The sequence below is a fragment of the Numenius arquata genome, chromosome 2 (genome assembly GCF_964106895.1).
Source record: "Numenius arquata chromosome 2, bNumArq3.hap1.1, whole genome shotgun sequence".
Lineage (NCBI taxonomy): Eukaryota > Metazoa > Chordata > Aves > Charadriiformes > Scolopacidae > Numenius > Numenius arquata.
This window is the reverse complement of record NC_133577.1, coordinates 30,933,531-30,958,161: the sequence shown is the minus strand read 5'-3', so window position 1 is coordinate 30,958,161 and position 24,631 is coordinate 30,933,531. Positions and strand designations below refer to the sequence as shown.

General features: G+C 43.1%; 1 protein-coding gene across 3 annotated transcripts in view; it reads right to left on the bottom strand.

Annotated features, from left to right (window-relative positions):
• Nucleotides 1-23,884, bottom strand: part of VIT (vitrin) — a 38,894-nt gene extending 15,010 nt beyond the window's left edge. The window contains exons 1-11 of one of the 3 annotated variants that reach the window (XM_074168311.1): nucleotides 23,854-23,884; nucleotides 21,881-21,946; nucleotides 20,701-20,872; nucleotides 18,893-19,026; nucleotides 14,861-14,938; nucleotides 11,916-11,996; nucleotides 9,999-10,205; nucleotides 9,296-9,346; nucleotides 4,406-4,444; nucleotides 4,248-4,304; nucleotides 3,576-3,638 (exon numbers count right to left, since the gene is read on the bottom strand). In XM_074168311.1, coding sequence (XP_074024412.1) covers nucleotides 3,576-3,638; nucleotides 4,248-4,304; nucleotides 4,406-4,444; nucleotides 9,296-9,346; nucleotides 9,999-10,205; nucleotides 11,916-11,996; nucleotides 14,861-14,938; nucleotides 18,893-19,026; nucleotides 20,701-20,872; nucleotides 21,881-21,946; nucleotides 23,854-23,884 — 979 coding nt within the window. The remainder of the gene's footprint in view (nucleotides 1-3,575; nucleotides 3,639-4,247; nucleotides 4,305-4,405; nucleotides 4,445-9,295; nucleotides 9,347-9,998; nucleotides 10,206-11,915; nucleotides 11,997-14,860; nucleotides 14,939-18,892; nucleotides 19,027-20,700; nucleotides 20,873-21,880; nucleotides 21,947-23,853) is intronic. The other 2 variants (XM_074168312.1, XM_074168313.1) reach the window with 2 other exon arrangements.
• Nucleotides 23,885-24,631: the final 747 nt, after the last annotated feature.

Sequence of the window (24,631 nt, the reverse complement as noted above, 5' to 3'; positions counted from 1 at the left end):
ATACACACAGAAGTTTCGCTGTGATTTTGCTTAGGAGGAGAAGTAGGGTGAAGGAAGGGCAGGCCTGGGTAACGGGGAAGGAAACAGGAGGAAAGACAGGAGGAGTATTCCTAGTTTATCATCCACCAGGGCAGGGTTGTTTGCCAGGATTTTGTACACCCCTCAGCAGAGTCGTGAGGAAACAGCAGCGACTGCAGCTAGGGGTGCTGATTGCAGAGCAGGAGGACCCTGAGAAGCAGGAGGACTCTATAGAGAAGAGCTGGTGCTCTTTTGTTATCAGTGGCCAATGTGTCTCTTCAATGCTGTCCCTGAGAACAGCAGCAGATTTCAGTGAAACCAGCTTGTGAATAGATAATCTCAAAAAGTGTGCTTCACCCTCCCGGGGTGGAGGAAAAGCATCCAGTGACTGCAAAAGAAAAAGATTCATATGAAGCTACTTTTCAGCCTGACTAGCTGAAAAAAAGAGCTAAAGAGAAAATCTTGAAGAATACCCAGCACTTCTCAAGTCTTCTGTACAAATGTGCTGCTGTGTGAGTAGTTACAGGGGAAAACGTGCTTAAAGCGGTAGGAACTGCACAGCATGTGGAACCAGCTGAGGAGCTGCACAAAGATCTGCCCATCTTTTCTCTTCTTCGTAAGCAGGGATGTGAGCTGAAGGATGCAGAGCAGTGGAATGTGCCCATCCCATGTATCACAGGTTTGCTTCTGCTGCCAGCTCATTGCCAGGGACTAACCTCAGAGCACAGACTCCTCTAACTTCTCTGACTGTTTAAGCTCAAAAAAGACAGACAGATGCTTTTCAGGAAGACAGACAGATGCTGAAAAAGGAAAAGACTGCTTTTTTGTCAGTAGCTGTGCTAAAGTTTTTCTAGATTCACTCTTCTCAAGAACTACTTCAACTCAGATGACTACAGGTTCTCTAGTCTGTCCAAATCCCTATGGGTGAGAGCTGTCTATTGCTTCTTTGAGCTGTCTTCGTATGACTTACACCCTTTTGAAACCTTATGTGGTAAGAAAGTCCCTATGTTTTTCTACTTAATGAAGAAAAGCACTAGATAAGTGCCAAGGATTTTGGGTAGCTGGTTGCAAATATGCCAACTATACAGCTTTCCGAGTGACCTGTAAATCCAGGCAAAAGCTCCATTTCTTGCATGTAGTCCTAGACATATAACAAAGAAAGCTCTCAATGAAATGCATATTCTTATAAGTAGCAAGAACTTCTATTTTTCCACTTGATGATCCTGATAAAAATCAAGGGTTGATTTTTAAAATGCTCCAAGACTGCCATTTAAAAAAAAAAAAAGATACCATCACAACTCTTCAGTATAATCATAATGAAAAAAAATCTGGGCTAAGGGAGTATGCGATTTCAAGTGAATTAATGGGCATTTTCAAGAGCTTGGAAGAGTTGGGACCTTCTGAAGAATGTGCAGCGAGAAGCTGCACAGGCAACCGGTGTGTCAGGGAGGGTGTTTTCCCAGCACACCCTTTTGTTAACCTGAGCCGATGATAGGAAGTTCCTCGAGAGCCTGGCCAAACCCACAGAACTGATCACTGTTGTTTGCAGAGCAGCATGTGTACGCTTGGTAGGATCAAGAAAAACAACTCTCCTTTCCAAGAAGGCAAGGAGTTGTTCAGAGTTTCCCTTTGATCGTTAGAAAAATTGGCTACATCAGAAACAACACATGAGAGCTGCCAAAACCTGCGCTGAAAAAAAGATCAGGACTCATTGGGAATAGAGCAAGTATGTGTTTGTGGGTTTTTCCCTTCTTGTTCTGTGATGGAGAAAACAGAATCATTCATGGTGGAAAATTTGTGCTTTGTAATCACCTTCGGGGGGACCTTAAGGTGCCTTAAGCAATTAGGTGGGGTCAAACTGTGACTTGGATGTAAGACTCAGCACGGTGTTCCCCCGCTTCTCTGGCAAAGCTTTGGCTAGCCAGCATGTCCTTTGGGCCAGATGTTAGGGCTCTTCCCATTTCAGCCCTGCCAGGAACACAGGTCTGTCATCACAGGCTACCCCTGCCCTGTATGTGGTCAGGCAATCAGTGCATTGCCATAACTGGCATGTTTACAGGCGACATATTTGCTCTGCTGTTCTGCACAGGCAAATGGTGCCCCCCTGCCTCCCCTCTGGATTTTGACAAGGGCAAAGGGAGTCAGGGGAGCACAAAACCCCTGAGATTAGGAAAAATAGAAATGGCTGTGACATCAGATGGTCAAAAAGATACGAGAAAGACAAACACAGATGGAGATTAGAGGGAAGAGGAGACTGAAACAAGGAGGAGACATATAAAAGTGAGGAAACAGTCAGTCTTAGGAGGAGGAGGAGTTGTATACATGTTAAATATGCTGCATATAGGTCGACTACAAATTGTCATTTTGATGGGGCGATTGCTGGGTAAACTCAATCAGCCAGTATTATACAGAAAGTCCTGCTGCATAATAACATCCTTTAAACTCGACATCGATGACCACTTTGCTCTCTCCTGTTCCAACACTGCTTCTGTGCTTCCCAGCTCCCACCAAAGCCCTTGGAGCCCTGGGGGCACCCTCAGGCTCTGCAGCCTCTCCCTCCCCAGGGGGTTTGGCTGCCTGAGCTTGAGATCAGCTCCACCGCAGCACAGCTCTGTCGCCCTGGCCCAGGTTTAGGTGCAAGGGCTGTGGGAGGTATCCATGGGGGCCTCCACCCACACTGCTCGGGGACAGCACAGAAGCGCATACCTTTGCCTTTTCTTCTTGCTGCTTTGCCTACTCCTGTACCTCGCTATCCTGATCCTGGCCTTGTCTTGCTGGTCTGGTGTCCTCTCTCAGTTGGTCAGACCTGCCTCATCACTAGGGGCTTGCCTGGCAGCCTGGGCTGTCGGCTGGCCCTGGGTATCACTACTGGACCCGCTCTACTCTTCTTTTTGGGTGTCTGTGGGTCTGTGGCCCTCGCCTGACTGCCCTGCTGACACCCCAGCTCCTGTCCCTCACCCCACTCTGGCTGCTCCTGGACAAAATCGATCTCTGAGAAACTTTGTTGTCCCGTCAAAGGAGAGTTAGTGTTTGTATGTGCACCGGGCACGCTGGAGCCCTAGGAAGTTGTAAGTAGCCTTGCAGAACGCCTGCTGATGGGGCTGCTTGCTGGTGAAGGATGTTGAATTGCTCAGCCAGGGAGGAAGGCAAGTCCAGGTGATGTTTCTACCCTCAGTATTAAAGGCAACCTCTGTGGTTGCAATCAGCCTGGAGGCTCCTGGGAACAACAGGAACAGAAGATTTAGCTCAATAGCAGACCTGATAGGCTGCACAGAGCTGCTTTTTTTGTTTATCGTTTTGACTAACAAATAAGGAAAACTGCAAACACTGTGGTAGATGTTGATTCCCACGGCCTGAAACAACAGCTCACCAGTGACTGAGCTGTCTTTTGCCTTTCTCAGACAGGAAGCTGCTAGTTGGCATTCAGTGCATGAGGCTTGCCCTGGTCCTCTTCCAGGACACACAAAAACAATTTGCAGTACTGCCTGAGGACTAATTTTGGGTTGTTAAAACTATGAAAGAGAGCAGAAAATTCTGCTGCTAGCAGTCTTGCTCACCCAGGTGGGCTGGAGAGCTGGCAGCCCTCCGGAAGGCAGCAACAGGCTCTTGGCGCTGAATACCTGCATGATCCAACAAAGAGGTGAGAGGTTAGATGCCAGCAGGCAAGGAGAGAGAAGCATGATCACAGGGGATGTGGTGGCCCCAAACTGTCCTTCTGCACGTTTTCAAACCAAATGGTAACTATGGGTTTAAGAAAAAAGAACTTAAAAGCTGAAAGAGGTTGGCAAAAGCAGGATAGTTTAAAAGTTAGTAGGTACTGCACGCTGCAGCTATTTACTGGTGCAGTGGAACAACTGGTAGTGGGTCCTGAGGCTCTGATCATGCTCAGGGCCCGGAAATTGAAAACACGTCTTTTCTCAGAGTCAGACCTTCATCCTCCAAACTTAAACAGACACAAAGTTCCCCTATTAATTTGCAACTGCAACTGTTATAAAAGACCTTTATAATTGGTTTTAGAATACTATTTTGAGAACATTTCTAAGTTTATTCCTGTTTCTTTTCTTTCTTAAAAGTTACACTATTGTCACACAATAACCAGTGTGATATCTACCCTTACTGCATCCTGCTACAAACATGGTTAGGAGTGAAAAACAGTGCATGACTTAGTGGATGTGAGTGGTGGAACTAGCTACAGGGAGGAGTTAGACAAGGGATTGTAATGCCATTACCTGTACTGGGTTGTAAAATATTCCTGTTACTTGCAGATGTGGAAGACCCTCTGAATGCTTTGAAAATATTATATTGGTTATTACATGGGACTTAAACACAAGGTTTTCTAGAATTCTAGCATTACAAATCTACTAGTTATTATTAATTTAAGACATACCTGTGTTCTGTCCTCTTCCTTGTGCAGCCTGAACCTGTCCTAAGTAGACATCAAAATGGAAAAGTATGATTTATACCATGTTTGGTTCAGGACTACTGCTACCTGGCTTTTCCACTGAGTCTCTTCTTATAGCTGTCAGAGTTAATGGTTCATATATAGAGAGTTTTCATTAGTATACTTTCTCAGATGTTAACTATATATTTTGAGCCTGCTTAAAAAAGGATTGACTTGCTCTGTCTGTCATATAGATCGGCCTCGTTAACATTCCCTTCAGTTATGCGTATTACTTGTACAAATCTCTGGTCTGCATTTAGAAGGTTTGTAGTTACTGCTGTGATTTGCTTTCCCTTGTAACTTTCCTTTTCTCACTCACACTGGTTATCTATGTTTATTTCTATTTCAGTACCACCCAATTGTGCTGGTTGTGTGAGGAAGGTTAAAAAAGCTCCAAACCCCAAACAACGCCCCAGACTAGATACTACTCTTTCTGAAGAGAGTGGATACAAGCAAGCAGGCAGACTGTAAATAATGAGCCAATGACAAAAAATAATGTGGGAGAATTCATGTGTCTGAAATGTCTTCGTCATTGTCTACACAAAAGCCTTTTTTTTTTTTTAAGGTGATGGGGTTATTAAATTCCCATTGGTAACAATACTAAAGGCTCAAAGCATTTGCAGATGAAAACCACATCTTTAATCATGCCCTTAATTTCATTAATTATTCTTAAGAAGCTTGTTAACAAACTTATCGTTTAACAAGCCTTTATTCATTAGTTTTCTCAGAAAGATTAATTCCAAAGCCTGGTGAGATCAGTGGGAAAGTTCTAGCTGACTCCTGTGAACGCTGGACAAGGGCCCATGAGATTTTTATCAATAAGATACCATAAATGAGACCATTTTGAATGGTCGTCTCAAAAAACAGGAATTGCTGCTCCCTGGGAACTTGATATTGCAAAATTAGGTGACAGCAAATAGCTTGTGTTTGACCCAAACTCGAACCTTCACAGGCCACAGGAAGCCCTTTGATGGGATTTCTAGTAGCTGTTCTGAGAGACCTTGTAAACTCCAGATGCCAAAGAGATCCTGTTTAAGGAAATAACAGGCTCATCTGCCAAAACTGGTGAGGCTTTAAACTCTGTAAGCTTGGAGCTCTGGCTCCAGATGGACCACAGCTAGCCCAGGCTGAGTTTTCAGGCTGTGGAGGGGAAAGTCTGTCTGTACTGTATGGGGTTGTGCAGGGCATGCTTTCCACACAGGAGATCAGTATGTGCCAAAGAGGTGGAAGAAAATTGCCACAACTGAGCCCGAATATGTATAATAACACTCTTTATAAAGTCAGTAGAAATGGAGTACAAGAGGGTAAGAGAGAGATTAGCTCAGTAGCAGAAGTACTTTATGCCACTTCTTTAAGGAATTAACCCTACCCCCCACACCCATGTTGGCAATGTGGATTTCTCTCTATGCTCCTTTTGACTGTTCTTGACCTTGGGGCTGTTCCCTCCTGCTGTACTTCCCAAGGTGTGTTACCACCATCCCTGTGGTAAGCTGGTTTCTGCCATGCCTTCCCTGGCTGGGGCAAACATGGTGGTGGTAGAGGGGGAAAGGTTGGAATCGCACTTCCATGGTCTGCAAGGCTTGTTCTTCCTTCAAATCTGAGATGCCAGTGAGCCTGCGGCCTGTGAATGTGTGCTGATTAAAGCAGAGCTCTGTGCAAGCTGGAGACTGACGCAGGACTAGAAGAAGTCTGTAACAAACAGGGGATGGACAGTCACCAGGTGAATTCCAAGAACTGGGTCAGAAATGAAAGCAGTGGAGTAGAGAAATCTTGGTTGGGAGCAAGTCCTGTAGCGAGCAGGGAGGCGTGGAGGCGGTAAAGGATGGGGACAGCAGAGAGAAATGCAATTTGAAGTGGACCTTACAAATGGTGGGCACTGATTTGAGAAGCCAAGCAGCTACTCCATGCACAAAACATGCCTGGCCTTCTGTAACTTGGTCAGCACCTTTGATGGGTTAAATAGTCAGAGTTAACTTGGGGGGAAAAGGTAGCATCGAAAAATAAATGCCAGCTGTTCTCCCTAGTGCCAGGATGGAGCCCTTACCCACCCAGTGCTTCCTGAAGGTAGGAACCCTGGTGGCCTGGTGCTGCTGGAGAAGAGCTTTCAATGCTTTCTCTAGCACTTACACTACTGTTGTGTCCCCAGACTTTATTTTTTTCTTTTTTCTTTTTACTACTAGAGTAAGTTGCAGCCGGGGATGAAAGTGTACAGTGGTAGGCAGTGCCCAGCTTAGAGTTCACATCTGAAAAGAGTCGCAACCTTTGAACTGAGCTGGGGACAGAGTGCAGGGCAGCGCCGTGCCTGAGGATGCCCAGGCGCTCACTGCCTGATGCTTGGATGCCACCTCAGTGCCTCAGCGTGGCACTGGGGATTGTGACATGGCCTATGGTTGCAGTGTTCACAGAAGCACTGGATTTATTCCCAATCCTCACTTAGGGCCCAAGCAGTTGTGTGAGAAAGGATTGCTTGAAGAGCTGGGATAGGAGAAGGCAAGTGAATTTGTGGCCCTTGGGAGTGTACTTGGTTGACTGCTGTTGGAAAGAGACAGAAGCCATCATTGTACTAGAATGTGACTGAATTTAAAGTTGTGCCTGGAGCAGGAGAGAGTTTGCATCCACTTTCAAAGCCTGCTGCCATTGCTGCTTCCCCCTTGGGATTGTCCTTTACCACGTACTGCACTGGTGAAGTGCTGCACTTGCTAGTAGAGCAAATAAGAATAAGCTGTCAAATGTCATGCTCGTCGCATCAGTGGTTTTTCATTACCAGTTTTGCCAGATCAAGTGTTTAAAGCAGGGGTCTTGCAATGGAGGTATTTTCCCTGTTTCTGTGTGTTTGATGAACAGAAGACAAAGGGCAAAGAACAGCAAGAGCTAGGATGGAGGAGTTTTGCTCTGCCTCTAATGCTCTAATCTGTTTTTCTTGTGCCCCTGTGAACTTTTGCCAGTACCAGTGGCTGGAAATGGAAACGCCAGAGCTAACAGCAGCCACAGCCGTGCTCATTCTGACTGCTCTATTTCAAGGCTATTTACTTTTGAGGCATCTTTTGCAGACAAACTACCAATGCCCTTTGAGACATAGATCTGTGAGTCTGCGAGCCAAGATAGACAGGAGAACATGTGATTCTGTCTGGTCAAGCCAAACTCTGGTTAAGGCCAATGGCACCATCAGAAACTCTGGCCTGAATAATAGGAGTGAGTCCTAAAGGCTCCTCAGACAATGAAAACTGATAAACTGCTTTGTATAGGGTCATTGTTTCAAAACTCTATACTTTCTGTATTATTATTTTTTTTTAGCCAGTTCTTCTCTTTTAAAATCAAGAAGAGATCAGGAGAATTCAGAACACCAGATACTGAGTACAGACATACTAGACATAGTCCTAGAAATGAAGTCTGAGAAATCAGAAGTAGGTCTCCACCACTGCTGCAGCTAACAGTAACCTGTCCCTACACCTGATCACTTGAATCTTTTGGGAGTTAATTTATGTTTATAACTTCAGTAAAGAAAATTGTGAAGAAATATGGATCCAAATTGTAATGAAGTGACCATTGAAAGACTTGAAAAAGGGAGCGCTTTTTATTTTTTTCTTCTTTTTTTGACGAAAGGTTTGGTCTTACAAAAGACAAATACAACCTTCCCACTGATTTCAGTGTTGCCAGAACTTTACCCTCAATAAGCATGTCATTGACTGGGGAACCTAATAGGGTTTTCTAATTGCTAGTAAAGACAATAATGGCCTCTTCTGTGCTCAGCCTGCGGGAATAGGAAATAGAAAAGAGAGCAACAAGCAGCACCAGGTTTACCAGCACATTAGGTACTGAATGATGCAGATTCCCACTGAATTTAAACCCCTTTGAATTGTGTTGGCACTTCTATAAATCCCTCCACACACATACCTGTGCATTTGACTCGGTATGATTAACCCCTCAGGACCCTGCCCTTATTCTGGGCTCGTGGCTAAATTTGACTTAATGATGTTTTCCCTCAAGACCTGAATTACCCCAAAGACACCTGTCCTGCCATGTCCTTTGCTCTGAATTCCTCAGCAGCAGTGGGGATGGCTGCAGTTATGTATGTGAGAGCAAAGCTGAATTCAAGGCACTCAGAAATAGCGACAGAGCATAAAACATAATGATGGCCCAGCTCCCTTTTCACTCAAAAGCAATCATATCCCCATGCTCAGAAACTTGCAAACAGTTGAAAATACTCTCCTTTACTTGACTGCACAGCTGAGGAATTACATATTGTATGGGAAAATACCTCTAAATGCTTGCATTGCAGGCTGTGGGCTGGAATGGTAGCTGGCTTCTGGATTGAGATGCTGAACTCTGAGCAGCTGCCACTCTGCTGTCAATGACACGAGTGGCATGCCAGGAATAACATCACATTTACGCCAGGCTCAGAACCACAACCCAAGGTTTTCGAAAGAGCATTGGTTTAACATAAATTAACATTTCCGAGCTCTCAGCCCTAAATTTAGATGTCTGTGCAGCCTTCTGCACCATGTATCTTACAACTAATCAAGTCTACCTCTGAGAGAGTAAGACAGAACGAAGCAGTAGGAAAATACAATTCAAACAGCACAAGCTTTGTGTCAAGTGTTGCAAAACCCAGCACTTGTCAAAGCTGAAATGTGCAGATATTCATTAGAAAAGCTTCCCAGAGCTGTGGGTGATCAGCATCTTTGACATTCAGGCCAAGTGTCTTTTTTTCAGTTTAAAACCAGACTTGGATTCAGTGATTGAGTTTGCTGGGGCTTGAAAGGTTATTGAATCATTGCTGCCTTAAAATACTCTCTACTGTATGCCTTGCAGCACATACTTCTTCACCATACTTACTTGATGCTGCAGCTATCACAGATGAGTATGCTGGGTGGACACTGCTAGAACCTAAAAAGAAGAGATTTTAGTTTTCAGCTACTGAAACCAAACAACCTAGTGTTAATGAATAAGAATTAACAGATAAGGAAAGCTTAAGGAAAACCAGGTGTACAAAAATCATATAAGAATTCCTTCACAGTGTTTTCATCTTTAAAATTCAAAAGCTGTTACAAAAAATATATATTCCCACTTTTATTTATTATTGAAAGTTATCACAAAATTAATTCTAAAATGAGTCTTGACCTATTTGTTAAATTCTTAGTCCAGACACATGAATCAAAGAACAATTTGCTGGCTCCTATACCTGAAAATCATAAAAGTGTTTGGGAATGGAGAGCTTACTCCCACATGAATCAGTTTATATGTCAGTATATTATATGTTAGGCTATAAATTTACTGAAGATGAACTTTCATCTCAGAGAATCTACGCACATTTGTGTTTCTGTGAAGCACACTAGTTTTGTATGTATCTCAAAGGCACAACTCTAACTCCAGCCCATCTGCTGGAATTAATTTTTTTAACAACTCCAATATTTCTACATTAAATTACTGAATTCACGATCCACTAAGTCATGGTATATTCAACTGCATGCCTTGTTCCTTAAATTTTAGAAAAGCTGTAGGTCTGGAGGAAAGCAATTCGAACATCCATGCTACTGACCTATATCTCTGACCCTATGCAGTCCGGGTCGAGTCTTGGATGCAGCTGCAACTGTTGTGGTTCTGGTTGTTGCAGGTGTTGGGGTTGGCTTTGGCGTTGTGGTGGAAGGGTCTGTTGTGGTGGTCGTTGGTGTTGGGGTTGTGGTGGCCATTTGTGTAGCTGGTGTCGGCACTGGGGACGTCTGATACTCTTTGCGGACTGTGTCCCCTGTAGGAACATTGACGTGATCACTGCAGCTGGATGTCTGACACACATGGAAGCATCATTAATAGCGCTCACTGTTTAAGGTGATCCAGACACCGGTGTTCTCCACAGGATGTCTACAGGCATCCTCATCTGTGGAGCCATTAGTGTCCTTGTTGCTGTGTGGATGTGGAGCACATGTGCCTGTGTGACACAGTATCGCTCTAGTCTCCAGAGGGTGTGAGCAACAGCCTGTTGTAGCCTTAGTGTTTGCTCTGTACTTTCTCTTCTTTGATCAGGAACACCTATCAACCTGACAGATGTCTCAGACCTGTAAAATGGTTCAACCAGCCAGCTGCAGTTTCCAGTTTGCTATCATCTTTTCTCAGTGTAATTAAGCAGTTTTCCATATAAATGGAAATCAACTGACATCTGGAGATAAAAGATGGCCATTCTGAGTCACCAGAACAAAATATGCATTGTCCAGCACAGCACTGAAATGCTTTTGGCAGAAAGACAGCTTTCAGGTAACGGTGATCTGGGGAGTGGGTCAGAGCCCGAGCAGGGAGCGTTAGGGCTTTGGCAGAGGGGAGCTGGGGAGAGCACCACCTGGGAAGTGCTGGTTTCATCTAACTTTGACTCATCTTGCAGTTGCTACTACTTTTAAAATGTATCATCTGTTGTGAGAACAGTGACAATTCTAGTTGCAAAATTTGCATCCTAAATGTCCTCATGCAAAATTGTTAACATGCTTACAGATCTTTCGAGTCAACATCTTGAAAAAGAGCCTTCACTGTTCTCTTCTCCACCTAGCTACAAAAAAACTGCCCTAAAATATATTCTGTGTTCACCTCAGTCTTGTTCCTCTCCTCCCGGCCCATACCCCTGAGGATGGCCTGACACGCTGTCTATGCTGAAAGGGAAGGGTGTGCAGACTATTCATTGCTGCACAGCACAAGCTTTTATTTTATTGCTGGATGTTCTCCTTTTGGAAAGCAACGTCATGAAACTGTCTGGTGGATTAATTACCACCTAATGGTAGCCAGTGAAAAACTCAGATCTCAGACAGTTTTAATGGGATAATGCTGAAAGAGAGCTCAGAAGAAAAACAAAACAACTCAGCTGAAAAAATCAGCATGAATGGCTCTTTTTGCGGTGAAAGGTGCCCTGCTCCATGTTGCTGCACTAAAAGAAAGAAGGCAGAGGGCAGAGTGAGTCTTCCCCTGCAACCTGGTGCTGTTGGAGTGGGGAGCAGGCACATCAGCCAGGTTTTATACCTCAGGCTGCGAAGAGCAAGGAAGCTGGGAGCTAAAACAGTATTAGCAGTAAAACCCAAGGAAGCAGCACAGTAAGAGCAGAGAAAAGATGTTGCCTTGGTGCATGTTGGCTGGGTTTCTGGTGGAGCCTTTTTTCAAAGGGTTTGGAGGGCACATGCCCTGCATAGGAAATTGCCAAGAGCTGTAATGCAGGCTTTTGAAGTTCATGGCACCTGAACTCATCCAAAGCGGAGGCAGAAATTAAACAGAGAGGTTGCCCTCTCTCCTCTGAATTGGCACCCTTCAAGCACGATTGCAAGTGCTCATGTGATGGGTTTGGTTCGGTGGGAAAGAGGCTGTAGACAGGAGGCTGGATGCGGGTTAAAGTTGTGTTTGTTACCAGTGTGCTTCCTATAAGCATCTGCAGGCAGTTTAGACTGGGATACTGTAAAAGAGCACCAAGATCCCCAATCCATACCTTGTTCTGATGCTTTTTCGGATGTGTTAGCAGTATCTGCGCTCTTCATAGCTTTTAAGTCTTGCTCTGGCTTTCTAGGCTCTGAAGCAAAATTAAGCACATTAGGAAATGCAGTTCTGGAAGAAAAGAATTTTAAGTCTCCTATTTAGAGATTATCACTCCCCAAAGGCAGGCATCCCATCACCTGACATTAGGTAGGTCAGTCAGTCTAATCAGAGCTTTCTCACCAGGTAAGAAAAAGTGATGGCTGGGTGCCTCTAGAAAGTAGCTACCTTATATTTTTGGTGCCAAATTTAGACATTTTTACTGCCCAAAAGCTCCTGCCAATGTCAATAGAATTTCTGAAGTGAGCAATAAATATAGGGTTTTACCACTAATAAACCAATACTCGTAAGATTAATGCCTCATGTTGTAGATTTTTCCTCTGAGTAGCAGTATGTCCTGAGAATCAGGGTCACGGTGTGCAGGGTGTTTGGGGAATACCAGCTAACATACAATATTTCAATCTCTAATTCACGTTCAGATGTAGTTCTTTCTTGCCTGACATTGTCAGATCACCATGGGGCCAAATCCTGAATGCCATGGACTGGCTTTGAAGGAAAAGGGGGATTTTTCTGCTCCTTTTTTTTTTTCATCTGAGACCCAAAGTCATCAAAGTACTTGGAACACTTATTACAGTCCATTTACTGCCTCCCTGAAAAAGAATGTGACTCTGCTTTTATGTCTGATGGAGTACGGAAGGATTTTGATCTTCCATATTTTTCTCTTCTCTAGCTATTTTGGCAACATTTGGGAAATTACTCCAGGGTTAATGGTTTCCTAAAGAATTGTATTATTTTTTAAAACAACAGCTTTTGATTGTTTTTAACCAGCTGTGAATAGTTACAATTTTGGAAAGGTTTTTCTTGCTGCGCCCAGCACTTGGGCAGCACTGTAACCACCAGCAGCATTTAAAGAAATGTCAGGCACTATGAATCTCCAGTGTTCCTGGAGGAAATGAACCAAAATTGCATCTCTGGCAGCTGATCTGGTATGAAGCAGGATTTTTCGCTAATCTACTGCAAGTGAGTGTAATCCTCAAAGGACTGTCTTTACCTCCTATAGGTAATGGGTTTAGGTATCCGAGTGTGCAATGTGATCTCTATAATTTAAATCAGAAGAAAAAGGTAGCTTTTTTAAAACTAAGAAAGAAGTAGGAAATCATCTATCACAAGATGGCTCCGGGACCATATTACAGAGATTTTTATATTTAGAACAAGCCTTTTCTAGCAGAGTACAGCTGAGATTGCTGGACTGAGGCGGCAAGGCTAAGGAGGGCTGACGGGCCAAGCAGGGCTCATAGAAGATGGATTGTGACCATCAGATCTCTTTGCTACCTGTGGCATAGGGCTGGGCAAAGCAAGGCAGTGGTGTCATCCAGCACTGAGTTTGATGTAACAGTTATTTGTTCCTTTCATCATCCTGGGTTTTCTCTGTGTGAATGCACAGTCTTTGTTGCTAGGATCCTAACATTTTCATTCACACTGTTTGATTCAAGAACAAAGTGAAGGAAACTGCTTGCGTCTTTGGTTTGCTGCAGGAACAGTCTCCTGGTAGTTTGTTTGTGTATTTGAGACACTTGATGACGCTCCTCATTCCTATACTGATTCCCACATAATGTGGGTTTTAGCACCGGTGGAAGAAATTGTTGCTTGCAGCCTGCTGAGTTCTACCCTGGCTGTGATTGTCCCTGGTCTGGTGTGAGACATTTGGGCTGATAATTCACATGTGGGTACGTTTGGGAATGATGAGATATGGTATTAGTGATTGTTTCCCAGAAAAAGCCAAAATTTCTAAGGTACTGCCTCTCTTCTAGCAGTGCATATTTGGGTCAGTAGTTTCTACGTAGCTGGTCAAGACACATATACAAATTTGTACCTGTTTGATTGTAAATGCAAAGGTATTGGAAACTAAAGGCATGGCTTTGAGTGATGCATATTCTGTCTGAACAGCTGCAGCATTCAGATGAAAATGAGCTTGTGTGCAAGTAAAAACCTAAAGATGAGGGAAGAGCTCTATACTTTGCTTCCATGGACCAAACAATAATGTGCAGGAAAAGAGCAGGACTTCATGTAACCTCTGTGTGGCTTTGGATGGATGCAGCCCCACTGTCAGGCATTTGAGTTCATGGAAAAGATACAGCACATTTTGTTATACCACATCTCACAGAGGATAAGCTCAGGAAGGCGAAGGCTCAGGAAACAGCAAAAAAGCCATGTAAGGTAAGTGTGTACCAGTATGAGACGTTCATTTTGGTTTTGTTCACACTCTCAAGGAAGAGTCTGAACATTACAAAGTTGTTACAGGAGGCACAAACAAGTATCATTTCAAGTGATGGAGGCACTTCACGCACGCTTGAATATCAGCTACCACCTGGTAAAACTTGATCTAAGACCTCTGAAAGCAATTAAATTATTTAAACTGAGTTGAGTCATACAGAGTAGGATGCTGACTAAAATGGATATAAAGTAGTTCCTTATCATATCATCCTTAGCTAAAGGATTGCATTGCCATCTGTGTCATTACTATTATTTTATTATTATATTCTCAACACTGAGTACCCCAAAAGATAACATGAATAGCATTAGGAGAAAGTCAACATGTAAAACCTCGAATGTTTTTAGATGATCAGTACAACATCATACTCACTGACAGATTTAAAGCAAGGGGAAAATACTTCTGGGAACAGAAGTCTGTGAAACATGGTATGACCAAAAAATAGAAATTGTCTGGGATAATTTCCATGTGCTTAACATAAAAAAAAATATCATGAGGGATTTGGATGAGATACTAAGAGAGGCATTAACTTCTGACTCTGAATAATTATATCTTTGTATTACACAACAGAGAAGCTGCAACAGATAGTTGTGAACGGATGTAAGGGAAAGTCAGTCATAATTACTTGCCTGATTTAACAGCTGTGCTTTTTGAAGAAGAATATTCAAGAGTTGATGGATATGTCACACCTTTTCTTGGCTTGCCCTCTACAAAAAAAAAATTGGACAGCGTCACAAAATATTCTAAATTTTCTTGCAACAAAGCTCCCATCTAAAAAACATGTTCCGAACCACTCCCTGCTTCTTTACTGCCCAACTAATTTTCTTTAAAATTTCTTCCATCTGATGGCAGAATCTCAAAACCATGCCACTGAAAATACCAATGCCTAAATCCACCATCTTAAAAAAAAAAAAAAGAAAGCATGAAAACACAGTCCTGGGAACAATTTGAAGAGGTCAGTTGGTCCATTCCTTTGCTCTCAAATGGTCTTAAGCATAAGGGGACCATTTCTGAAGGACATCTGTATAACCTGTCCTTAAACCCACAGGCACCCTAGGCAGCCTTTTCCAGTGCCTGACTGTGCAGTTGAATTAGAAGGCACATTTGATGTGGGATTCATTTTGTCACGGACGCAGCATTCTTCTCTGACCTCACTTTTGCAACATACCATTTCTGGCAACAGTCTTTTGCAGTAATAACAGTGAGAGAAGGCTGTGCTTGTGTGTGGGAACATATAGTACCTATATTTAGATCTAAAATGAGGGCCCTGTCTTAAAACAATGAGGTACGTTTCCCAGTTAAACTTTAAACCACAAATCCTTTTAGTGCCGCACCAGATGCCATCTGTATCGGTACATATGGCCATACAACTCCATCTCTTGAGGCAGTTTTTGTATTCCCAATGCACATCTATATCACTCGAAGAAAAGCATTGCACAGGAGACCCTTGTAGGGAGGACTGCTCTGGCCTCCAGGAACTGGAAGCAACTTTTCTGTACAAGCTTGGACATAGTGGATGTAGGACTTCTAGACCCCTCCATTGACTCTCTCTACAAGATGCTGTGCTTTATCATATGTCTGGACCACCTCAGGTGAGACCTAACTTCCATCTCCTGCAAACAGGACTCATGATGGTGATGGTAGGTTTGCTTTCCTTACTCCCACGGTGGATTCTTTTAGAAGTTATATATGGCACTGTGAGCTTGCCAGTTGTCATCCTGGGTGATTAATCCAGAGACCAACGGCACTAAACAGAATTAGCTGCTATAGAGTTAGCATGCAAGGACAAGCTGAAAAAAGCTTCCTCCTTGCCCTTGGGTCTCTCACAGAAGCTGGCCTAAGAGAAGGGTGGCAAGTCTTCCCTTCCACTTCTCCCCAAAGCTAAACCAGGATCAGGACCCAGGCTGGACTAGCGAGCTCTTCTGCCAATTTGGTAGAAAGATGGAAAAGTTATAGGATTGCAGATGCTTTCTAAATGCATTTCTTCACTCCCAACAGAGGCAGAGTTTTCAGGTATGAGTGGTTGGTACACAGATGCAGCAACAGCATAATCATCTGATCTTAATTTAGAATCTTTCTGTGCTAATATGATTTTTTTAATGCAAACGTGAAGGCCACTGCTGTGCAAATAAACCAGCTGGCATGGGGAGGCTGGCTGCTCCCAGACGCTGGGGTTTTTGATCAACAGCAACTTGCATCCCATATGTGATCAAGAGGTGGGTCTGAGGCCTGACCTGAATATGGCCCTGGACATATTACCTGCCCTCTGAAGCAATGGTAATAAGTCTTTTCCACTCTCTGGAAAAAGTTACATCTGTGTTGGAGTTTGCTTAATGTACTTAGAAATGGTTTTACATATGGACTGAAAACCTCAGCTTCTGGCCGTTGAAGTACTAGGTATGGGATGGCGGCTGCTCACCCTCTCACGCTTATTTGCAACTAGCAAACCCAGAGGTTTAGGACTCTATTTTCTTAACCCGCTAGCTGCAAAACTCTCACTAAACTGAATGGAGTCATTCAACTGAGTGCCAAGGCATTTCAGTGCTTGAAAGTGAATACCAGAGCATTTGCATACCTCCTGGTGTGCTGGCTGCTTCAGTCCCAGAGGACAGACCTCGTCCCCCTCTGCCCCTAAATCATGCCACTTCATTGCCTGAGTCCCCCGAGGATTCCTCTTCTGTGCTCTTTTGTGTGGATGCTCATTCACAATTTAAACATCACGAACTGTTGGTGACAATATCCTAGCTAGGAATAAACTGTTGGCTCGTTTCCAGGGTACAGCATCACATACAGGTCTAGTCTGCTGAAAGGGAATTCCGCTGGAGAATAGGGCCTCCGTTTAAGCTCTAAAGCTGCCCTGAAATTAATGCCTTAGGTGACTTTGTATTTTTATTGAAGAATGGTCTGTGCATCTCTGTCTTTTTATGACTCATAATTGTAAAAAAAAAAAACCAAACCCCAATGCATCTCTTTTTGAGACTGACATCTGTCTTCATTCAGCCTCAGGCTGCTGAGATGAATAGCACAGCCTTCCTGGGGTTTTAGTCTTCCAGATTTCTCTCTAAAATTCTAAAATTTCCATATTTTCAGCAGGTATAGTGAGAGTTTTCTTCCTATTTATATATGAAATATGATATGATAATGTATGATGTAACATGTGTGTTAGATTTACACTTGAACTGACTTATAAATTAAGTAGTTTCACTGATATCAGTGACAGCACTCAGCATGAGCAAAATTAAATGCAAAAGGGACAAATCTCATCATGCCTACACATATCCGAAATTTTCATCATCTCCTCTTACATGTACTTGTAACTTTCTCTTGTGTCTTCTTTTATAGTGTCTCATTAATTAAGAATAAAGATTTGCTGCTATAAATCAAAAATTTCTACAGTTTTGTGGGATAACAACTGAGCAGCTGCTGAGGTAAAAAAGAAATCTTATTTCCCATTTATGTACCAGAATTACAATGTGCTGTTTGTTGAGGAAAAAACAGCAACAAGTACAAGTAGCAATTCAGCTATTCCGGGAAATTCCTACTCATCCAAAATAAATCCTACTCATAATGTGGTGTACCCATGGCAGAATGCTGTAAAAAGTGCATCCAAATATATTAATGCAAACTCCAGATGACAGTTCATTTTGGTGAGTTTCTGAAACTTCCTTTGCTATCCACAATTTTTCACATGAAAAGAACATTTCTTTATTTTTAGTGGCTGTTCAGTTGCTTGAGCTGTTGAATTTTCCAAGAACGATCTGGCTAACTAACATCAATTGGTTACGCCTATCCTAAATCTTCAAAAGTGTGGACCAGCAAGAAATGACCCACTATATGGACACAGCAAGAAGTTAGATTTAGAAATTGCATGTAAAGCAATGTAAATTAGACCCTCCTTTCACATGGGTAGAATGAGTACAAGTAGGTTTGATATAATCTGAAGCTTGTGTAAAGGGGATCTAATTTACCAAAAAAAAATCTGTGAATTTTGTCAGTGAAAGTGAGTTGCTGTATATACTATGGGGAGAAAAAAGAATGAGCGTTAAATTAAGATGGATTTCCCTGCACTGAATAGATATCAAAACTGTTTGTCTAACAGAGGTGGGGAGAATTCATAACATACTAGTAATGCACCAATAGAATTACTTAATACAGGGTTTGCATAAATACAGTATGGTTATATGTGGCTCGAGATGGGCTGACAGAAGTCAGAAGTTGCTTCAGAAGACACAAACTCAGGTGCAGACACCTGATGCTTCAAATGGCCAAAAGGCCTTTAAGTTCCCTTAGCAGGCCTACTTACCAGGGTGGGCAGCAAGTGGTCAGTACCAAGGCATAGATTTTTACACATCAACAGAAGCAATTAAGATGCGTTCAGAGCCAATCCAGACTGCTTGTCACCTCCCACAGTGGGCTCAGACCCACACTGGGCTACACCAAAGATGCTGCTGGCAGGGTGTATGTCTCTGCGGGCTACATAGGATGCCCAGAATAAAAACTGTCTCAAAGTGCATTATTCGTGCTAAAGCTAAGTGGGGTGACACTGCGGTGACTAAGCAGGTCTTTAAAATGGAAAGGCTGGTTCCCCCTCTGCTCATTGCTGCCCGGGCAGCAGGAAGCAGCCGATGAGGGCAGGCAGCTCCGGCGCTCCACCATGGTACCTGACACGAGGAAGGACTCCCTCCAGCGTGGCAGTGACAGGGACCGGACCCCGTTGGAGAAGCTCCCACGGTAACCTGAGTGGCCTGCGACTTTCTGGACGAGGATCTTCCCGCCTGTGTTGTCAATTATACCACTGCAAGGGGAAAACATGGTGTCTGAAGATGGAAATTGCCCCAGAAAACTTAAAAACTGGTCAACAGTGTGAGAGGTATGAAGCGTTCAGTTTTACCTTTAAACCAGGGGCTGTGGTAGAGCGGTGATGCTACTACTGAGTCTGCTGCTAAGAAATATTTGTGCTGCTTCCACATAGAGAAGAGCAGTCTGTTACAAAGTGCTGTCAGGATCTGTTTGCTCTTCCCACTGATCTACTGGTCCTGTGTTTAAGGTTGACCTAGTTGCACACAAGAACAAGCCTCTGCCTTTGTTAAAATTCCTGCAAGCTTGATTGAATTGACTGAGGATATAGGGAGAGGTACTCAAAGGAGTTTTCATGCCAACTGTGTGAAATACAAATTTGAGACAAACCCCCCACTTGTTTGACTTTTTCTTCTGTAAAAAAATTAATGTTTTCTTTGAGTTCCAGTATGTGTTATCTGGTTCTGACCTCAGTCTGGAGAAAACTGAACACAGTATTGCTGGAAGCTGTAGAAAACCTGGCAGGCTCGGTGTGCGGTGTTTGACATACAACGTAACGTGTCTCAAAGACAAACAGAAAACCTTCCATGTAGGCAACCTGCTATGGCATCATTAGGGAAGCAGGCAAACCAAGAAGTGACTGTGGCTCTAGAGGCATTTGAGCATCTCAGTGCTTTGTACCTTCCCTTTGGAACAAGCTCTGCAGGCAGAGACAAACAATTTCGATTGTGCACTAGTATTTGCAGGAAGAATTTGTCGTTGGAAAGCCAGTCACCTGGCAGGCAGCTCCCCAGCAGGGGCTGAGCAGACGGAGCCGCAGCCAGGAGGTGGCAGCCCCTGTGCACACAGGCACATCAGCCGGTGCACTGGGCAGTGCAGAGGTGAGGTGCAAAGTCCCCAAAACCTTAACTATTCAACTTTACAAAAGGTCCCAGCTATTTCACAGAACTGGAAGCACTGCAATAGCTCGAATAGCTCTGAACAAAGTCAAGTTGTCAATCAAGCTTTCTAAGTTCTTACCGCATTTTCAGCTCAGTGCATCCTGCCTTTGTATCCTGCCTACAGGTGTGTTTTGGTTGTGAAGTTATTCTCCATTAAGATTTTATGCACATTTTTGCATCGCTAATAAAGCTTAGCAAAATCTGTGCTATAAAATTTGTATTATATATTTCCTTGTCCTATGGCCTTTTCTGTGGCAGGAAAGCACATTACTCAGCCTCTGATGTCAAGGACAGTTAAATTGCAAATCTGGAGAACCAAAACCAACCCCAGAAGTGAGTTATATGTATTCATCACTGATGATATGCCTATTTTTTTCTGAAGCTTTATTAGTAGCAGCAGCTCCATTCCTATCTTCTGCTTGAATAATAATAGTACAGTAGTAATTTGCTATGCATGAATGAGAGATGTACAAATCTCAAGACACTTCTCCTAAAGTTGAGAAACATCTTCAAACATGACTGATTTTAATAGGAATACAGGATTGACAGCACGTTGCAAGATTGGATCCATAGCATCACACACAGTCTGTTTTGCAGGTTTTCTATTAGAACAGCAGTCTGCAATCAAATCTACAAGGCAGTGGAAACTTTAAAGGGTCTGAACAGCTGAGAGCTCTTTACACTGAAATGACACTTTTGTCTGAGTGCTTTTCTCATTTAAACTCACTCACCTGTGAATTGCAGCATTGCACACACTGGAAAAGGATGCATAAATGTCTGTGCCATAAACACGGTATTTTACATCTTGACATCCAGGAGGGCATTTTGCAATGAATTCTGGATTGATTATCTTCCCCGCCTTGACATCGCAATCGATCTGGGGTACATCTGTGAGTGTAAAGTCTTGGTAAAGTCAGATTGAATCTTTTCATAGCTGAGTGATCTTGTCATGAAACAATGAGTAACTGAGTGACAGGGATGCCCTCCTCTTATGCCTTTGTATCAATGGTTTTGGGTTACAAGACGTGTCTATGTGTTCTGCATCTACAATATAACACATAATAACCCCTATTCTGAGGGATGTGGCTGTAACTAATGATGGACTAAAGAAGCCTGAGGATATTTCTGACCTTCAGTCTTTGCTTCTCTGAAGGAGACATCTGTTATGACACTGCTGGCAAGAGAAAGAAATGTAGTCACCCAGGCTGTGGTTAACATGTGGGAAGGAGGGGGTGGGAGAAGACAGGGCTGTGAGTTGGGACCAGGAGGGACTGTGCACACATGAGGCAGGATGCTTCCCAAGCATCCCGCTGTGCTCATGTAGCTCTGTGCCATCTATAATGCCAGGTTGCAGCAACAGCCCATTATCTTGTTCTTAATTTTTAAAACTATTTGCTGAGTACAATTTAGTTTGAGCAAGGGGTGTAAGTGTGAGTTCACAATCTCACAGCAAGCCTGTTTGTCAACTAAATGAGCAAAATAATCTGCGGCCAGAAATGCTTTTGCAGCAATGTAGCTGGAAGTTATATACCCTAGTGCATAGGACATGCGCCACTTGTCTCATGCTAATCAGCTACATGTGTTTTGTGTTCCAGCAGGTCCACGTCACATATTTATGTCTCTCTCTCTCTGTGAAAACCTTAGTGCTTGCTTAGATCCTTGTGTGGTACCTAATGATCTACGAAGACACAATTTGGTAGTGAAGTACACAATTTCCCCTTTACCGGTGTTCAGTAGCACACCACTTAATGATTTGATTTCAGCAAAAGAATCTGTTAGGTTAATGTATGCCCCCATTGACTCTGCAGACAATTTTGAAGAGTTACCAGAATACAACCTCCCTTTGTGCTTTTTTTATGCATCAGACATGCCTGCTGTAAAGCAGCCAAGAATACTACTAGGACCACTTACAGAGCTTAGCTTTTTTCGTCTTCTTTGTGGCTTCCTTAGCTGCACGTGTACATATAAGAAAGACACCTAAAACAAAGAAAACAGTATCAGGAAAAGGGGATGGAGAGGACTACCAAGATCAGTCAGCACAAGTTGCTGTCCATGAGATTTCCCAAATTTGAATCAACAGGTTGAAAAAACGAAATGGGAATATTCTCAGCTACAGTTAGGTTTCTACTCGTTGGTTAACTTTGCAGTTAAGATGACGTCTACCCTGGGGCAGTTTTTTGAAGGGGATTAAAAATTGGTTCAGTTTACACATTTATCTGTGGAACTCACTATCAAAACATACCGTTGAGTTCATGTGGTCCAGAAAACCATGAAAGGTCCCAGTATTTCCACAAGAGGTGGAAACTCTTTGTAATTGGTGTGATAGAAATGTCAGTGAAACAACATGCTCTGTGCAAAAAGCAACTGGAAAGTTAGAGGGAGAAAGATCCTTCTTAATAGCCCTGCAGGGAGGTTATCCTGTAGTTGTGGTAATCGTGCGTTGTGGCATTTCACTTACTGGTGGTAGCAGGTATGGGATCGTGTGCAGCATTATGGATCATATGAGGTTCTAGAGTGGCATGTCCCAGTATCCTGTCCCAGCAAGGGCACTGGTTTTCTTCAGTGAGTAGAATTATGATTTGAAAAGTGTAATAGCAAGAGAGGCATACACTGTTATATTAAAACATACACCACAATATATGCGTGTAGCTTACCTTGTTAGGTTTACTTGTTAAGTGCATGACTCAGAAAAACTCTTCATTCTCCGCTTATTTTATAAGCGCTATATTATGGGTAATTACTAACTTCATTACAAATATCTTGACTGTCCTATTCACCTTTCCCTTCTCTGTGCTTTCAGAGGGAATTGAAACTGTTTGCGATGTGTTGGCTGATCCTCTCATCATTTGTTAAGTTAATCTTACTAGAATATACAACAGCAGTCTTATTTCTTTCTTTCATGCTCTTCTTCCCCTAGACTGATTGTAGAGTTTGCAGGCTTAATCACTCTTACAACTTGCTCAAAAGAAAAATAAGTCTCACAGTGTCTGAAGTGACAGTGTACAGATGCAATATTGGGGCTTGTTGTCACTGGTACAGTTGTGTAACCAAGACAAAACTGTAGTTAGAAAAAAAAGTAGGGAACCAGTGAAAAATAAAGTGCAAAGTCCCAACTATGCAATGTTAGGGCATAATTTAATGTGGAGAAAGTAATTTGGTCTCTTAGTAAAGACAGAAGAACTACATAGATAGCTATGAATTTGAACTAAGAATGGCTATCCTGCCAGACTTGAGGATCCTAGTTAAAGGGAATATTGCCTGAGAATTTCACAATTAAAGTCATATAGCACCGTCAGGCGATGTAGTGGCTGGATCTCCATCAAAGGGAGGCATATAAGTAAAGTACACTAAGAAATCACATTTGATCAACCACAGTATTCATGTAAGATGAATTGCAAATTCTGGATTCTCTGCATGTTCCCAAAAAGCAAGATCATGTCTGACTGCAAGATCCTCTCTGACTGCAGGAGAAAGACAGGTTTATAGCCTTTTTCCTGTGGTACCTTCTTGTTCATGGAAAGAGCAAGAACTCAGAGAAAAATTGGGAAGGAATGCTCCCGTGTAAGAAACAGATGATTTTGATTTTTTGGAGGGAATCTCTACATTACAGACGTTTTTCAGGCCTAGTTGTGTTATCGGATATGGACTGCATGCAGCTGGTCATGTATTTAGGGATCTCCACTAGTAATAAATACTGTTTCTGGGCCAAAGTCAAGAAGTTTGAGTAGCCCATTCCTGAAAAGCTGTGCCAAAGCTTACTCCACCTGCCATTGAGAACTTCATCAGCCATGGAGTCCAAAGGGAAGAGAAGAAGTCAGCAGCCACTGGCTTCTGGAGAGTACAAACCTATGAACTACTAATTGCAGCACATCAGCTGTACTTACCAAAGAAGGTTGCAATGACTGTGGCCTTCATGTTGAGTAAAGCAAAATCTGGATGTGTCACTAAGGAGCACTGAAAAGGAAAAGAATACATCAGGCTGCATTTGAAGGCATCACAGATGACACTGGAATGGTGGGGGAAGAGGGATTGTGCACTCTTCTTCAACCTTTCACAGTCCTCACATGCTGCATCCTCTTTTCATGCTTTGTAGAGCAGCTGATGTCCTCAGAGAAGATGGCGTTTGGACTGTGGCACTCCTGTGGACTAATTTTTTACTTTTGTCCAAGATTTGCCTTTTGCCTCACAAAACCAAGATTTCATTTCACGTATTTCTGAAGCCAGTGGCAAGAGAGGGCATGATGGGTACAGACATGCTCTGACAGCTAGTCAAGTTCATTCACTACTCTTCTAAGACATACTCACAGGATCATATTGTCTGCACATCAAACCACACCATGTAATCTCATAAAGATACGGGGAACATAAGTCCATTCACTCCTGAAGGACGGCGTATAAAGTATTTTGCAATCGTGCCATTATTTGTGAGTCAAACTACCGTTTTCTTTCCTTTTCTGAGGAGGGGAGTGTGGGGGTGTGTGTATGCACAAGCACGTGAGACTAAGAGGACTCTGTCAGAACATCTGGACATTTTTTTCGGGGTCTATATATGTGGTTCCTGACCCCTGCCAACCCCTGAAGCTCTTGGCCAGGCTACAAGAACACAAAGTTACCAGAGATAACCCCTCCTGAGCATCACCTCCCATGCTGCTTTTGCAGTTA